Source organism: Carcharhinus amblyrhynchos, chromosome 7, assembly GCF_965287045.1.
Source record: "Carcharhinus amblyrhynchos chromosome 7, sCarAmb.v2.hapA, whole genome shotgun sequence".
NCBI lineage: Eukaryota > Metazoa > Chordata > Chondrichthyes > Carcharhiniformes > Carcharhinidae > Carcharhinus > Carcharhinus amblyrhynchos.
Window position 1 is genome coordinate 5,523,767 of NC_137330.1, and position 17,304 is coordinate 5,541,070.

General features: G+C 44.4%; 1 protein-coding gene across 4 annotated transcripts; it reads right to left on the minus strand.

Moving 5' to 3' along the window:
* Positions 1-1,393: 1,393 nt before the first annotated feature.
* On the minus strand, positions 1,394-12,623 carry eef1a1a (eukaryotic translation elongation factor 1 alpha 1a). 4 transcript variants are annotated; one of them, XM_080191853.1, is made up of 8 exons: positions 12,602-12,623; positions 10,943-11,125; positions 7,309-7,488; positions 6,928-7,224; positions 6,001-6,151; positions 4,072-4,328; positions 1,862-2,096; positions 1,394-1,783 (listed from the first exon to the last, which is right to left on the minus strand). In XM_080191853.1, the coding sequence occupies exons 2-8, from the start codon at positions 11,084-11,086 to the stop codon at positions 1,659-1,661; spliced, it is 1,389 nt and encodes a 462-aa protein (XP_080047979.1). In that variant the 5' UTR covers positions 11,087-11,125; positions 12,602-12,623; the 3' UTR covers positions 1,394-1,658. The 4 variants fall into 4 exon arrangements, with proteins under 4 accessions (XP_080047979.1, XP_080047978.1, XP_080047976.1 ...); XM_080191852.1 differs by having other exon boundaries at positions 12,488-12,602; XM_080191850.1 differs by lacking the exon at positions 12,602-12,623 and adding an exon at positions 12,085-12,433.
* Between the last annotated feature and the right edge of the window lie 4,681 nt (positions 12,624-17,304).

The window sequence follows — 17,304 nt, forward strand, 5'->3', positions numbered from 1 at the left end:
TAGACCATATGATGTCACACGCACAGACTGGTTGGCAGATCCCTTTCCTCCCAAAACAGGATCAGCAAACCCAAGTTTTGTAGTCTTTGCTGGTGCCAGTAACATTCCTGACCACAACAAAATTTACAACCTCTGGGTCACTAGTCACTGGACAACCGTGCCCTCCTGTACACTAGCTCAATTAACATAATGACTTCATGAACCATATCAATACCAAGAAGCCAATCTCGTTTGAGGGGCTTATCATATTGATTTACAAATTTAATGAAACAATACCCAGGAATTACACTTATCAATTTAAACTGGAATGATTTAAGTGGTGCTCGTTTGTGATCCTGTATGTTTTATTTTAAATTGTGGAATGTGGGTGCCAGCGTTTGTTGTCCATCCAATTGCTCTTGAACTGTATGGCAGTTAAGAGTCAACCACATTGCTATGGGTCTAGATTCACATGTAGAACAGGCCAGGACAGCAGATTTCCTTCCCTAAAAGGGCACTAGTGAATCAGATGGGTTTTTACAATTGACAATGAACATAGAATCCCTACAATGCAGAAGGAGGCCATTTGGCCATTAAACCTGTACTGACCACAATTCCACCCAGGCCCTATCCCCATTACCCCACATATTTACCCTGCTAATCTCTCCAACCTTCACATCCCAGAACACTAAGGGTCAATTTAGAATGCAGTGTTGGAGGAAACCAGAGCACCTGGAGGAAACCCATGCAGACAGGGGGAGAACGTGCAGACTCTAGACAGTGAACCAAGCTGGGAATCAAACCCAGGTCCCTGGAGCTGTGAGGCAACAGTGCTAACGACTATGCCACCCTTTCATGATCATCCAGATTTTGAGATTCAACTGGCTCCCCAGAGCAGTACCTAAATGTTTGGCTTACTAGTCCAGTGACAACACCACTACACCACCACCTCCCCATGTGATATTCCCTCACACCATCCTCTTTGCTTCCCCTCTTGCATGCATAATCTATACAAAATATCAGCTGTTTATGAAATAACACTGTCAAAGTCAAACAGATGCAAGATCCACCTTGCATAGTAACAGTAACTACAAACAAAACCCAATGGCTTCCAACCAGCCATTTCAAATGTATTTGTGTAACCACTCAAATGTTAGTTTTATCACCAAATTTTAACATAAACGTTAGTTTTATACAACTAATCACTAGTCCTGCTAGATTTCTCAAAACATGGATTGCTAGATTGAAGATATGAGCATCAAGGGATGGACGCAAAAGCAAATGAGTGAAGAGATAACAGCACAATAGTCTGAAGCAACTGAATGAAACATAAGAATGGAATCTGGGCAAGAAAGAAAGACGTGGGTTTCAGAAGTTGAGTTCTTGCCAGAAAACTGAGAAAACGGGTGCCATAAATGTTTAACAGCTTTAATTTCTATGACAGAAATGTTGGTCAAGGCATTGGTTTCCACTTAAAAGTACAGCTTTTAAAACTAATAACTTAAAACTGCTACAACGTAGATTAATGAAATGGTCCACAATCCTTTCCTTCTGAAGTATTTTCGATGCATTTTGATTAACCAGTCTTTCATTATAGAGCTTAAATGATAAACTGTGATCTTCCACTCTAAAGCTGGGCCTCCAACTGAGGCTGAAGTGGCAGCTAAGAGATGTAGAATTCATCTGCTTTTCTGAGCCTTCTGGGCAGACTTGGTGACTTTGCCAGCACCAGTAGTCTTCCTCTCAACAGCTTTGATGACACCAACAGCCACAGTCTGCCTCATGTCACGAACCGCAAAACGACCTGCAATATTTAAAGAGTCTTTGTTACTTTCAGCTTGGTATGGCAACAGGGGAAGCAGGTGCATGTGGTTTAACTTACCCAGAGGTGGATACTCAGAGAAGCTTTCAACACACATGGGCTTTCCAGGAATCATTTCAACAATGGCAGCATCCCCAGACTTCAGGGACTTGGGATTGTCTTCCAGCTTCTTTCCAGAGCGACGGTCAATCTTCTCCTTTAACTCAGCAAACTTGCAAGCAATGTGAGCAGTATGGCAATCCAAGACAGGAGCGTAGCCAGCAGTTATCTGCCCTGGGTGGTTCAAGATGATTACCTGCAATAAGCATCAAATTGGATTTGCACTGTGTAATACAAACAGGACTTTTTTTAAAGAAAGGATAATTACAATTATACAGCTGTAATATCAATAAATACACAAACCCAGACAAACATTAGAACAGATGATCAAAAGCTTTACTGCTGAGATCAGTTAAGGGGCATCTTAATCTCAAGTACAAGCTTAAGACAGATTACCAATGAAAGAAACTGCGATTAGGGAACAAATTTTTGTTATGGCTCCAAAAGACAACAGCTCCAGTCTTCTTAATATTTAGCACAAGAAAATTTCTGCTCAGACAAGCAACATCACAAATAAAAAAAAAGCAGAGGGATCCAAAAAGGCAGTGGTAGGTGTTAAAGCATGTCACTGGCAGACGTGTGGAAGCTGGTCTGTTCAAGCAGAAATCCTTGGAGAACTCGAGGTTACAGAATGACAGAAGCCATGATTAAGACATGATAAATAAGAATGGAACAAAAGATAGGGTAGCTTCATCCAGCTGGTAAAGGAAGAGGGGTTGAAGGAGGATGGTATGGTCAACCTTATCAAAGGTTGCAGACAGACTGAACGAATGAGAAAAAGGACAAGTTTCTATACTCAGAGTTACAAAGAATGTTTTATATTTGTCTTTGACTAGGACTGTTTGTGTGTGTGACCAGATCAGAATTGGAAGAAACAGATTTTAAGAAGATGATTTGTGGCGAAGAAAAGCAGGGATTATAAATTTGCATTCCTGGATGTTCTTCAAACAATTTTAGTAATAGATAGGATAACTGAATGTTTCAAGTGTTCCAGCCAGATCTGTAACTCTTAGCAGCCAAGGGAACAGAATGAGGGATATACCAAGGTTAATGGGAACAAGGGCATCAAATGGTTTGGTTTATCAATAACCACAAAAAAGTCATGAATTGTAGTCCACAGGCTAAACAATTGGGAATTCAAGTTCAGGAGTAAATGGTCATTTACTCCTGGAAGTTTTTCCACAGACAGACAAAAATGAAATTGAAGGGGGAAGGTAACAATGGGCATAGAGCTATACAAGAAAATCAAAGACTCGCTTGCCTTAGTATTGCTTTCAAAAGGGACTGAAGAGACCATGTGAGTTCAGAAGATTCAGAGGAGTGGCCATATATATGGGTGGGAAAGATTTTGAAAGGATAGGGCAGCAGTAAACTCAGGGGGAAAGAGAAACAGTTGAGATGGAAGTTGAAGTCAAAGCTGAGAAGTTGATCAGAGGCTGATGGAGGAAGAAACTTGGTGCCACATTTGGGCAGGCAATACAGAACAAGTATTGGTTTTGAAGATAGAGTATGTGGAAGGTAGAAAAAAGAAAGAAGGCACAGTAAAAAGGCAGGGGTAAAGAGCAAAAGAAAGAGTGAGGGCTCAGGTTCACAGCAGCAGTAAATGCATGCAGGCAAACAGACATGGGAAAACCAAGATTAAAATTCAAGGTCTGATGAAGTTACTGTAGATTAGACAGAATCAGCAATGAACTGACATCTGGTCACCAATACGTTGAATGAACCAAAGTGTATATTGGAACGAGGTGTATATCTCAAATATTTTCTTTGGCCCTAGTGAAACAGCTGCTACTAGTGCCCATACCAAGAATGTCTGCTTACCAGTCTCTTATGAATCACTGCTGATAATGGGATAGAAGAAGGCACTATTTTTCTAACCAAAAATGGAGAATAAAGATTTGATTGTGAAAAAAGTTCTATGGAACTAGTTCCCAGCTGTTGCTGCCATTACATCAAAGATCAAAAAGAGCAGGCACCATTCCAATCACTGTTGCTCCAACTGCTGGTTGCATTTTGACAGCGACAAGGATGCAATTGTTAACGTTACCAGTACCACAATTCAAGAATCATAGAACAAAAATCTCAAAAACTACAGAATAGGCTTCCTTTCAGGACCAAAAGCCAGCCTCACGATTAACCAAACTAATAGGAATGAATGAAAAATCACTGACTTGCGAAGTGAAGTTTGCAGCCTCCATCGGTGGATCATTCTTACTATCCCCAGCAACGTTGCCACGACGGACATCTTTGACAGACACGTTTTTGACATTGAAACCAACATTGTCACCAGGCATAGCTTCAGTCAGGGCTTCATGATGCATTTCAACAGATTTTACTTCTGTTGTCACGTTAACAGGAGCAAAGGTAACTACCATACCAGGTTTCATAATACCAGTTTCAACACGACCCACTGGTACAGTACCAATACCTGTGAGAAAAGAAATCAGTTTAGATTCATAAGAGAATATTAAGTGTTCACACTTGCTGACCCAGTTCAACAACACCACTGCTTAAACTGTTGCTGAATAAACAGCAACTATAGATATGATTGCAACAAATTGTCATTCAGATCACAGACATTTCTTTTAACAGTTGCTACCTTTTTGCCCTCCCACACCCTCACAATTCTACAATGCAATAATGTAGTATACATTTCATTTATTTCAATTGATGAGAAAGCAACAGATTAGTGTCATGAATACAAGTTTGCTGACTGCTTTTTATTAGATAAGCTTCCTTGACATTTAAGAACTTGTACTGAGTTACTATTATTTTAGCATTTCTGGGCTTGTACTCGTTAGAGTTTAGAAGGATGGGGGGGGGGGGGGGGGAATCTTATTGAGACGTATAAGATGATGAAAGGGATGGATAGGGTAGAGGTGGAGAGGTTCTTCCTGCTCAGAAAGGACAGCAGGGCTAGAGGACACAGCCTCAAGGATTAAGGGTTATGGGGAGGTCTTGCTGCAGCTGTATAGGGCATTGGTGAGGCCGCAGCTGGAGTACTGTGTGCAGTTTTGGGCGCCGCACCTGCGCAAAGATATTTTGGCCTTGGAGGGAGTGCAGAGGAGGTTTACTAGGCTGATACCGGAGTTGAGGGGGTTGAACTATGAGGAGAGGCTGAATAAAGTAAGCTTGTACTCGTTGGAGTTTAGAAGAACGAGGGGAGATCTCATTGAGACGTATAAGATGATGAATGGGATGGATAGGATAGAGGTGGAGAGACTCTTCCCGCTCAAAAAAGACAGTAGGACTAGGGGGCACAGCCTCAAGATAAAGGGGGGGCGTTTTAGAACGGAGTTGAGGAGGAACTTCTTCACTCAAAGGGTGGTGAATCTCTGGAATTCTCTACCCATTGAAGTGGTGGAGGCTGCCTCGCTAAATATTTTCAAGAAGTGGGTTGATGGGTTTTTGATAAGAGAGGGGATTAAGGGTTATGGGGAGAGGGCTGGAAAGTGGAACTGAGCCACGACAGATCAGCCATGATCTTATTGAATGGCGGGGCAGGCTCGAAGGGCCAGATGGCCTACTCCTGCTCCTATTTCTTATGTTCTTATGTTGTTCTCAAGACTGGGGGGGGGGGGGGGGGGGGCAGTTTATAACAGAGTTGAGGAGGAACTTCTTCACTCAAAGGGTGGTGAATCTCTGGAATTCTCTGCCCGTTGAAGTGGCGGAGGCTACCTCGCTAAATATATTTAAGACATGGGTAGATAGGTTTTTGGTAGGCAAGGGGATTAAGGGTTATGGGGAGAAAGCAGGAAAGTGGAACTGATCCACTTCAGATCAGCCATGATCTTATTGAATGGCGGGGCAGGCTCGAAGGGCTAGATGGCCTACTCCTGCTCCTATTTCTCATGTTCTTATTTCATATCTGAATGACTTGTGTAGTTTTAACAAATTGTACTGTACAGAAGGTAGATAACTGGGCCACCTTCTGAATTTTCACATCATAAGATGTCCAATAGTCATTTCTGGCCACCCAATAATGGATTTTTTTTGTAAAAGGGAAAGTCCATTATTAATTTGTCTGTCAAAATCTAGATGTTATGAATATGCTTTGCTTTCAACAGCCAGCTGATTACTTTGAAAACTGAAATACTTGCCACCAATTTTGTAGACATCTTGCAGAGGAAGACGAAGAGGCTTTTCTGTGGGCCGTTGAGGTGGCAGGATAGAATCCAGCGCCTCCAACAGCATAACTCCGTTAGCATTACCCTCCTTACGGTTGATCTTCCAACCTTTGAACCAAGTCATCTGCATAAAAGACAACTCAAATATATTTTCCTATTGTTGAACTTCAAGATAATCCATGTAAAATAAAATTTATATTGTAATAGATTCCACAGGTAATTACCTAACTTATTTACATTTTAGCACTTAGGAAGGAGCAAACAATTCAATTAGATTAATGCTGGTCTGGATTTCCCTTCAGAGGGAAACATGGCAAACAGGCCCACATGACAGACACCACATCAGTCAGAATTCCCAACTGCTGTAGACTGGATGTCAACTGGGCTCCTTAATGAGCAGGGGGCTTCCCCACTCGTTTTCGGCCCAGAAGGCAAGACCCCAGTGACCCAACAAAATCCCAGCCACTGTCAGTCACCATAGCCACCATTAGCAGCCTTTATCATAGAATCCCTACAGTGCAGGAGGCCATTCAGCCCATCAAGTCTGCTTGACTATCCCACAAGGCCCAATGCCTGCAACCCCATATATTAACCCCACTAATCCCTCTAACCTACACATCCCAGGACACTAAGGGACAATTGAGCATGGCCAATGCACCTAACCCGCACATCTTTGGACTGTGGGAGGAAAACCAGAGCTCCCGGAGGAAACCCACAGACACAGGGAATATATGCAGACTATGCACAAACAGTGATCCTAGCTGGGAATCGATTCCAGGCCCCTGGAGCTGTGAGGCAGCAGTGCTAACCACTGTGCCACCCATTTAAGATTACATTAGGCTGTTACAAACCAACAAACAAGTTGCAGCAAAGCCAACAGTCCCTCATGAAGTTACTTACGTTGGCACTAGCCTCTAGCATGTTGTCACCATGCCAGCCAGAGATTGGTACAAAGGCCACAGTATCTGGATTATAACCAATTTTCTTGATATAAGTACTGACTTCCTTGACAATCTCTTCATATCTCTTCTGGCTATATGGGGGTTCAGTGGAATCCATCTTATTTACTCCAACAATGAGCTGCTTCACACCCAGTGTGTAGGCCAGCAAGGCATGCTCCCGAGTCTGGCCATTCTTAGATATGCCAGCTTCAAACTCACCAACGCCAGCCGCAACAATCAATACAGCACAATCAGCCTATAAATAAAGAAAAAATTCACTGACTCATTGACAAAACTGCCATGATTTCAAAATACCTTGGCAACTTTGTTATATACCCACCTGAGAAGTACCAGTAATCATGTTCTTAATGAAATCTCTGTGTCCTGGAGCATCAATAATGGTAATATAATACTTGCTGGTTTCAAATTTCCAGAGAGAAATGTCAATAGTAATACCACGCTCACGTTCTGCCTTCAACTTGTCCAAAACCCAGGCATACTTGAAGGAACCCTTGCCCATCTAAGAGAATAAATGTAATTAATTGTGTATCAGAGCTGCTACAAGCTAATACAGAGTGCTGAAATTATGTGGGGACATAATTCCAGCACATTAATGAGTTCTGTTAAATGAAAACACGCTTCAAAGACAAAGTTTTAAAGCAAATCTTATTCATGCAGATCAATGTTATATACTAATCACTAGCAGATTTCTACATCAGCACTTGTCACAATATTTTGTGTGCTGAAGCCAATAAATAGCTGTTTTCCCTCAATCAGACCACAAAGCCAAGCATTTTTCACACTGGTGACTCACTAAAACTCCTGCCTTCCCTATTGCCCCACTGCAGAATGGAAGAGTAGATGTGCGTAGGTTCAGTGTATTCTTTACCTCTTAACTGGTCTTCAATGACACTAACTGTTGAGAAATTGTAGCTTACTTTTCTTTTGCTTCTGTCTCTCATCAGGCAGAAAAGACACATTTTACCAGCTTAACTACTGATGATCACAACTTATTACAGTAATCAGGAATAAATTATGGAAAGCAAGTTTGAGGATTTAACTGGTGATTCCTGTGGTCATGCTGAAGATTTTGCATGTGGACTCAGCAACGCACCTACATCAGGGCTTTGGTTGTGCATCCAGAACTTGAGAGACAGGGTTCCTTCAATCAATTTTCAGAAGGATCGTGGCAAATACCAGTTTTTGTTCACATGGTCCTTAGCATCAAGGTTCCCCAGAACCAGGTTCAGCAGGTCTTGTGTCCTAAAGAATTTTGTTTAGTTTGACTGATTCTTTCCTAAGATGCTCAATCAAGTATTTCCACATTTTACTTGCTGCTTAGTCACTCAGAAATGCTTTCCTTCTTTCACAAGGACTGCAGCAGTTGATTTGGATGTAAAGTAGATTAAAATTGCATTTGGAGCTGAATAATTCAATTTCTACATTCAATCCACATACACAAAAATGCTGCAAATGGCTGCTCTCAGTGAACAAAATTTAACTATCGATTGTTTAAAGTTGTGCGTATGCCACTTGAAATGTTTGTGTGGGGCTAGATGCTAGGTGGATAATACAAATGAGAATTAAGCTGACAAAAAATTCAGAAGGGAAGTGAAGGAAGAAATGAAAGGCAGAATGTGAAAATAGACTGGCAGCCAACATAAAAGGAATCTAAACTTCCACAATAGCACATAAATGGGAAGAAAAGTTGCTTGGGTTTTTTGACTATGTAACAGGGTTACATAATCAGGGTTAAGCAATTGATGTGGACAGTGATTTCCTAAAGGCATCAGATAAACTGTCACATTAACAGACTTGTCAGTGAAGTTGAAGCCCATGAAATGAAAGACAACATGTACACAGCTGACTGAGTGACTGGAAACAGTAGTGGCGATCAGCTGCTTTTTCCTGATTGGAGCGCACTATACAGTGCAGTTCCCCAGAAATCACTACTTTGTGATTTACATGAATCTAACTTGGGTGTGCAAAACACTATCAGAATTTGTAATTAACAAGACTTAGAAGTATTGGAACTTCAGGGTTTAAGAGGACATAGACAAGCTGGTGGAATATATAGATATATGACATACAACTTAATCCAGAGGAATGCATGAAATGATGCATTTTGGTAGGATAAGGAAAAGGAATATAAAACAAAGGATACAACTCCAAAGAAGAACAGGAATAGAAAGGACCTGGGGATTTGTGTGCCAAATTGTTGAAGATGGCACAGCAGTTTGACAGTGTGTTAAGTCAGGCATAGGAGATCTTGGGTTTTATAAAATCAAGGCACAGACTACAAAGGCAAGGAAGTTATGTTTCTAAGACACTGATTCAGTCTCAACTCTACCTGAGCTGATGGCAAAAGAGCCAGGAGAAACATGAGGGACAACGTTTATTTGATGTAGCAAGTGGTTAGGATCTGGAATGCATTTGAGATTATGGTGGAGCAAGACTCAATAGAGGTTTTGAAACAGTGGTTAGGATCTGGAATGCATTTGAGATTATGGTGGAGCAAGACTCAATAGAGGTTTTGAAACAGTGGTTAGGATCTGGAATGCATTTGAGATTATGGTGGAGCAAGACTCAATAGAGGTTTTGAAACAGGAACAATAATTATTTGAAAAGAAAAGCTGAGTGGCTACAGGGAAAACAGACAAGAGTGGGACTAACCAAGATGCTCTCAAACTAACGCAAGATGAAAGGAATGGCCTTCTGTTGTGCAACCATTCTACGATGCTTTACGATTTAAGCTATGTATGACAGCCATGATCTGAGCACTAAAACAGAGAATCGAGAGGAATTTGCTATGAACTCTGTACTCTAGATCAGCCTGAGGCTGATAAGTGAATCCTGCAAGAGAAATGCAGCCTCACAGTAATACAATTAAAACTGCAACTTATTTTTCTTTTGAACTGCTGTCAGTCAGTCATTTTCAAAAGCTTGTGTAAACTCAATCTGTTTCTTTTGACAGCAGACAACATCTACTGTTGCATTTGAACTAAGACAGCACAAATGTCTCAGGGACTGGTCTCAAGCTGCAGCCTATACCATTAAAAAATAATTGTGTGATAAGAAAAAAAAGTTGGCAATAAAATACTTGAAAATTGTCCTCCTGCAACACAGCAACTTACTAACTTTCGAATTTGTTTACCCAGGACACAATTTCAAAAACTAAAATCAACCTGTACAGATCTATACATCAGTTAACCACCCACCCAATCCAACTACTTCCTTTGAAGTACAACAACTCCAGGATTTACTATTTAGGGGCCTCTCTAGAGAAAAAGAAAAATACAAACAGGATAATCATTATAGTACGCTGATGTAGGGATCCTAGTAATTCAATGCTCCAATCATGCAAGACCAAGAAGCAATTTAAACCTTTGAGCACTCTACCATTACTGAGCCATAACTTAACTTGGATATACATTCATTCCGGTTATGATCATACAGATAGAGAAATTTAAATTTGATCATATTCAATCAAGTACTCATTTGAGACCACAGGATAAAAGCTTTCTTGTACTCAAAGGATTATTTTTCCACCCGAAAGCCAGAAAACCTTCTACCACATTGTGGAACATTAACTGTTTTCTGTAAATTAGAGCTTAGCAGAAATGAATGGAGAGAAAGATAGGTAAGCGCAAATCCTGCTGACTCTATAGATGCAACATCTTGGATTCTCTTCAGAATTTAGCCTACCATTCATTTTGGTAGTTTCATTCTCATTTTTCAAGAGCTCGGATCCACAAAAACAGAATAGTAACTTCGTGTCTAGTTGCAGTGATGGATACAACTGAAGTGGGAGGGTTAAAAAAAGACAATTTAATTACAATGCAGCTTGTTCAGTATCCTACATGGCAGTTAAAACATTGTCGTAGTCATCAGGTCTTTAATTATAGAACTGAACAAGGCAACATTCCAGCTTTACATTAGCATCCAAATAAAATTGATCTTCCTCGCTTTCTCACCTCAGCAGCTTCCTTTTCAAACTTCTCAATGGTTCTCTTGTCAATGCCACCACATTTGTAGATCAAGTGGCCAGTGGTGGTGGACTTGCCAGAGTCCACATGGCCAATCACAACAATGTTGATGTGGACCTTTTCCTTACCCATTGCTTCAGCCAGATGATGTTGCCTAGGTGCTACTCAGCCCTAAGGAATCAGGAATGGTAGTCAATTCATTGGCGAGAAAAAAAAGGAAAAGTGAATCAGTGTTGAGGCCAAAACTCCTTCATGCAAACCCCACTCTCCACCCTATGGGATTCATTATGACACAGTGGTTAGTACTGACACCTCAGAGCACCAGGGACCCAGCTTCAAATGCAGCCTTGGGTAACTGTGCTGAGTTTGCACATTCCCCATGGATTTCCTCCAGGTACTCCAGTTTCCTTCCGCACTCCACAAATATGCAGCTTAGAAGGATCAGCCATATAAAATTGCACCTTAGGGTCTTAAGATGTGCAGTTTAGGTGGATTGGCCATGGTAAAATGCCCACGTGTCCAAACATGTGCAATTTAGATGGATTTGCAATAGGCTATTGCCCCTTAATGTCTGAAGACATGCAGTTTAAGTGGATTGGCCATGGTAAAATCCTGCCCCGTGTCAGGGGGATTAAGAGGGTAAAGATATGGGGTTACCAGGATAGGGCCAGGGTGGGATTGTGGTGGGTGCAGACTAGCTGGGCTGAATGACCTCCTCCTGTACTGTAAGGATTCTGTGATTACAATAATCCCTTGTCACTGGAAGCAAACGTTGCTTTCTCCCGGGTTACCAATTGGGAGGTAAAGCCTGCCTCGCCCTCCAAAGTCTTTTCCCTCCTTTTTTTTTGGAGGGGGGGGGGGGTAATGCTGCTGCTGCTGCTTTGCCAGCTGGACAGCTCCCCCTCTCCCTGCCGCTCGCCTCCATTTTGACTGACGGTCCCGGCCTGGGACACCGGCCATTTTCTGGCTAACGGGCACCGAGCCGCGGGGAGCCGCTCCCCGCCCGGGCAACGGGAAAAAGAGAAAAACAGCGAGGAATTTTGTTCCCTTCATTAAATAACAACCCGAGCAGATTTATTATTTCGTATTTAAATAAGTCCCAAGGAATTGTTCACAATAAAAACGCCCACCTGTCGGCTGCACTGGCTCTCTGCCCTTTTATTGTCGATGCTACAAGAGATGGGGAAGAGGCAGCTTCACGGACAGTAAACGACCAGCGGCGGCTGTAGTTTGGGGGGCCCCAGGGAGCGGAGATTTCCTCCCCCCCCCCCGGGAGCGGAGATTCCCCCCGGGGAACAGAGTCCGATTCCCACCGCACTGACTGACCGACCACCCGGTGATGCGCCTAACGGAGTCGGCCCCGCGGCTTCCAATTCCCCTCAGTCCCTTCGCACCGGCTCTCGGCCGCAGTGCTCCTTCCCCCCCAACCCCGCCGTTTGTCACTCCATCATCACCACCATCACCCCTCCATAAGGAACCGGGGAGGTTTTGGCCGGATGGCCGCGTCGAGCTGCAGCACCTCCCGTAACCCACCTGCTCCACACGCGCTCGGGAGACAAGCCGAAAGCGGCTGCGTCACTGCTTTTAATAAGCCCCGGAGGGGGTCCGCCGATTGACGTCAATTGCCGACCCCCCTTCGACACTCACCGGCTCCAGCCCCGACTCCGCCCCCTTCACACCATTTCCAGCCCCGAATCCGCCCCCTTTCACACCAGCTCCAGCTCCGACCCCGCACCTTCACACCGGCTCCCAGCCCGACCCCGCCCCCTCACACCGGCTCCAAGCCTAACCCCGCCCCTTTCACGCCGATTTCAGCTCCGACCCCGCACCTTCACACCGGCTCCCAGCCCGACCCCGCCCCCTCACACCGGCTCCAAGCCTAACCCCGCCCCTTTCACGCCGATTTCAGATCCGACCCCGCCTCTTCACACCGTGTCCAGCTTGACCCCGCCCCCTCACACCGGCTCCAAGCCCGACCCTGCCCACTTCACACAAGCATCAGTTCTGATGCTGTCCTTCAGACCGTCTCGAACCCCCCACCCCGCCCCTTCACACCGTCTCGAACCCCGACTCCGCCACCTCACACCGGCTCCAGCTCCGATCACGCCCCCTTCACACCGGCTCGTGCCGACCACGCCCCCTTCACACCAGCTCGCGCCGCGACTCCGTCCCCTTTACACTGACTAGAGCCCACCCGTTCGCACCAGCTGGAGCCCCGCCCCTTCAAACAGCTTGAGAACTCGACCCCGCCCCTTCTCACCGGTCCGTGCTCTGACCCCGCCTCCTTCACACGTCTCGACATACCAAGCAGTCCCCTTCTCACCGCTTCTAGCCCCACCCCTTCACGTTGGCTCAAGCCCCGCCCCTTCACGTCGGATCGTGCATCGAGCTCGATCACTTCGGACGGGCGCGTGCTCTGACCCCGCCCCTTTTACACGGGCTCGTGTTCAGATCCCGCACCTTTCACATGGGTTTGTGCTCTGACTCCGCATATTTCACACGGGCTCGTGCTAAGACCCCGCCTCTTTCACACGGGCTCGTGCTGTGACCCCGCCTCTTCTCTCTTGCGCGTGCTGACTCCGCCCATTTCACACGGGCTTGTGCTCTGACTCCGCCCATTTCACGCGGGCTCGTGTTCTGTACCCGCCTCTTTTCTCCGGCTCGTGCTCTTACCGTTGGGGGGCGGGTGGAGCTGAACGGTTCCAGAGGCCATTGGGGCCGTCGGTGCCAATGCTGCCCATTCACCTGAACCCAATCCCCCCTCTCCCCGCCTGCCAACCTGTCCTTCCCCGGTAGCCCTGAAACTTCTTCCTCTTCACATAACCGACCAATCTATTATCTTTTTGAAAACGTCTATTAAATCCACATTTGCAGGGAGTATAACCCAGATGTTAACCACTCACCATGGGAAAGATTTGACTTATTATTGTCACATGTATTAGGAAACCGTGAAAAATGTTGTTTCTTCTGCGCTTTACAGACCAAGCACACCATTCATAGAGTATATAGGGAGAAGAAAGGGAAAGGTGCAGAATGTAGTGTTACAGTCATAGCTAGGGTGTAGAGAAAGATCAATAATTTTTGTCACGAGACCATTGCTGCTTTAACCTCAAATCCGTGCCCGCTGGTTCTCCATCCTTCCAATGCAAACAGTTTCTCCCTGTCTGCTGTAATATAATCTGTTACTTCATTTGTTATATGAGCTCTTTGTCCCCCGTTGACGCCCTCTCCGTGACAACTTTGCCTTAGCAGCCACTGTGCTAAATTGGCTACAGGAGAGAGGAACCAGGGCTGGGGGAACAGGAGAGGTGATGAGAGGGGTTGAGGTACTGTACATGTCAGCAGATAAATCAACATTTGAAGCCTGGAAAAATTGCTGCAGAAGCAGGAAGCAACTTATTCCCCAAGTAAAATGAACCATGGCCAGTTTAAAATGTCACCAGCATCTGATGCCAAGAGTGTATGTGTCTTAAACGCCTGCCTTTCCTCACCACTGCCTGTATCTGCTTGATCCCTTGCATCCAGTCATAAGGTGTGGGTAAGTGAAACATGCATGTACTAAAATTTACTGATTACTAATCTGAGTTCAGCATATCATTGGCAGCAAAGGTGGGGGGGGGGTGAATATGCACCAAAAAAAAGATTTTATGGGCTAAATGGACATTTGTGCTGCAATTTGTGATAGGTATGGGATGTGTGGATAGGGATGCTGGAGGTTGTGTGTTGGTTGGGTTTGATGATGAGTGCATAAGGTTTATGATGTGTATGTGGGTGGTAGGAAGGCAAGCAGGGGGAATGGTATTGGGTGTGTATGTAGGTGCACTGTGGTAGGTGTGTGTGGGGAGAGATTGTGGTAGGGTGGATTGGTAGATGTTATAAACCCCTGGACTTGCATGGGGAATCACAGATTGACCTCCCTTTAAGACTCGTTGAATACGAGCTCCCTGAGGATTGGTAATTAACTCATCAGGTGGAGCTCATATACCAAGCCCTGTATAAAGCAGGCCCCTGAGTGGGTCCATTATTCCATTGGCTTGGTTGGGGCCTGTTGTATTCACCACAAGCGTGTGGTTGTGTTTTTCTTTAGTGCAATAAAGCACTGTTCCTTTACAGCTGATTCCTGGAGTTGCTGTTGGGAATGATGGGATTGTGTGTAGGGAGAGGGTTTGGGGATGGTGTTGGGTGTGTATGTAGGAGGGGTGGGGATGGTGATGAGTATACATGTTTGTGCAGAGGTGTGTGTGTGTGAGGTGGGGGTTGTGGAAATGATGGTGGATTGTGTGTGCTTGGTGGAGGGGGTGTGTGGAGCAGTAGATGTAAGGTAGATGTATATGTTGGGGGGGCATGGTTAGCGCTGGTGTGAGGTGGGTGTTGAGTGGGGATGGTGTGGGGTGTATGTGAGAAAGGTGTGGACATTGGATGGTCTGGTGAGACAAATTTGTCAACCCTTGTATTTAATTATTGTGCACTTAAAGCAATTTGTCCCTCATTTTATCAAATTGAAAGAAAATATGAGTTGAATGAAATGCCCTGAAATTTCAAACTTCAAATTTACCTGATAGAAACATTAAAAATAGGAGCAGGAGGAGGCCATTCATCTCTTTGAGCCTGTTCCACCATTCATTATGAGCATGGCTGGCCATCCAACTCATAGCCTAATCCTGCTTTTTCCCCATAACCTTTGATTCCATTTGCCCCAAGTGCTGTATCCAGCTGCCTCTTGAATACATTCAATGTTTTGGCATCAGCTATTTTCTGTGGTAATGAATTCCATAGGCTCACCAATCTTTGGGTGAAAAAATGTCTTCTCATCTCTGCCCTGAATCCTCAGACTGTGACCCCTAGTTCTGGACTCCCCCACCATTGGGAATATCATCCCTGTATCTACCCAGGCTAGTCATGTTGGAATTTTATAAGTCTCTCATGAGATCCCCCTCATTCATCTGAACTCCAGTGAAAACAATCCTAACCTAGTCAATCTCTCCTCATACATCAGTCCCACCATTACTGGAATCAGCCTGGTAAACCTTTGGTGCACTCCCTCGAGAGCAAGAACATTCTTCCTCAGAAAAGGAGACTAAAACAGCACATAATATTCTAGGTGTGGCCTCACCAAGGCCATGTATTGCAACAATACATCCCTGCTCTTGTATTTGAAACCTCTCGCAATGAAGGCCATCATGCCATTTGCCTTCTTTATCGCTTTACTGCTCTCTTTATAGAGCTGTAGTTTGGGGGATCACACGGATTCCAGTACACACACTTCTCTCTCACATACAGACCCATTTTAACCTTCTCTGAGACTAAAGAAAGGTTAGCTCAAACCGTCAGATCAAAACAACTGCTTATTACGACTCATAAATTCATTCCCTGTTCATGTCATTTGTTGCTGCTGAACCTCAACAGGACGAAGCAAACAAACTGTATTTAGAGTCATAGAGGTTTACAGCATGGAAACAGGCCCTAGGGCCCAACTTGTCCATGCCTCCCTTTTTTTAAAACCCCTAAGCTAATCCCAGTTGCCCGCTTTTGGCCCATATCCCTCTATTCCCATCGTACCCATGTAACTATCTAAATGCTTATTAAAAGATAAAATTGTACCTGCCTCTACTACTACATCTGGCAGCTTGTTCCAGACACTCACCACCCTCTGTGTGAAAAAAATTGCCCCACTGGACACTTTTGTACCTCTCCCCTCTCACCTTAAACCTATGCGCTCTTGTTTTAGACTCCCCTATTTTTGGGAAAAGATATTAACTATCTACCTTGTCTATACTCCTCATTATTTTATAGACCCCAATAAAGTCACCACTCAGCCTCCTACACTCTGGAGAGGAAAGTCCCAGTCTATTCAGCCTCTCCTTATAACTCAATCCATCAAGTCCCAGTAGCGTCCTAGTAAATCTTTTCTGTACTTTTTCTCGTTAAATAATATCCTTTCTATAATAGGGTGACCAGAATTGCACACAGTATTCCAACTATGGCCTTACCAAAGTCTTGTACAACTTCAACAAGACATTCCAATTTCTGTGTTCAGTGTTCTGTCCGATGAAACCAAACATGCCAATTGTCTTCTTCAACACGCAAACACGGGAAGAATGTGCAAACTCCACACAGACAATGACCGAAACTGGTAATCGAACCCCAGTCCCTGGAGCTGTGAGGCAGCAGTGCTAACCACTGTGCCATCCATCATAGAATCCCTACAGTGCAGAAGGAGGCCATTCAGCCCATCGTGTCTGCACCAACTCTGCTACTGTATTAGCTATGATGTGGAGATGCTGGCGTTGGACTGGGGTAAACACAGTAAGAAGTCTCACAACACCAGGTTAAAGTCCAATAGGAATTGA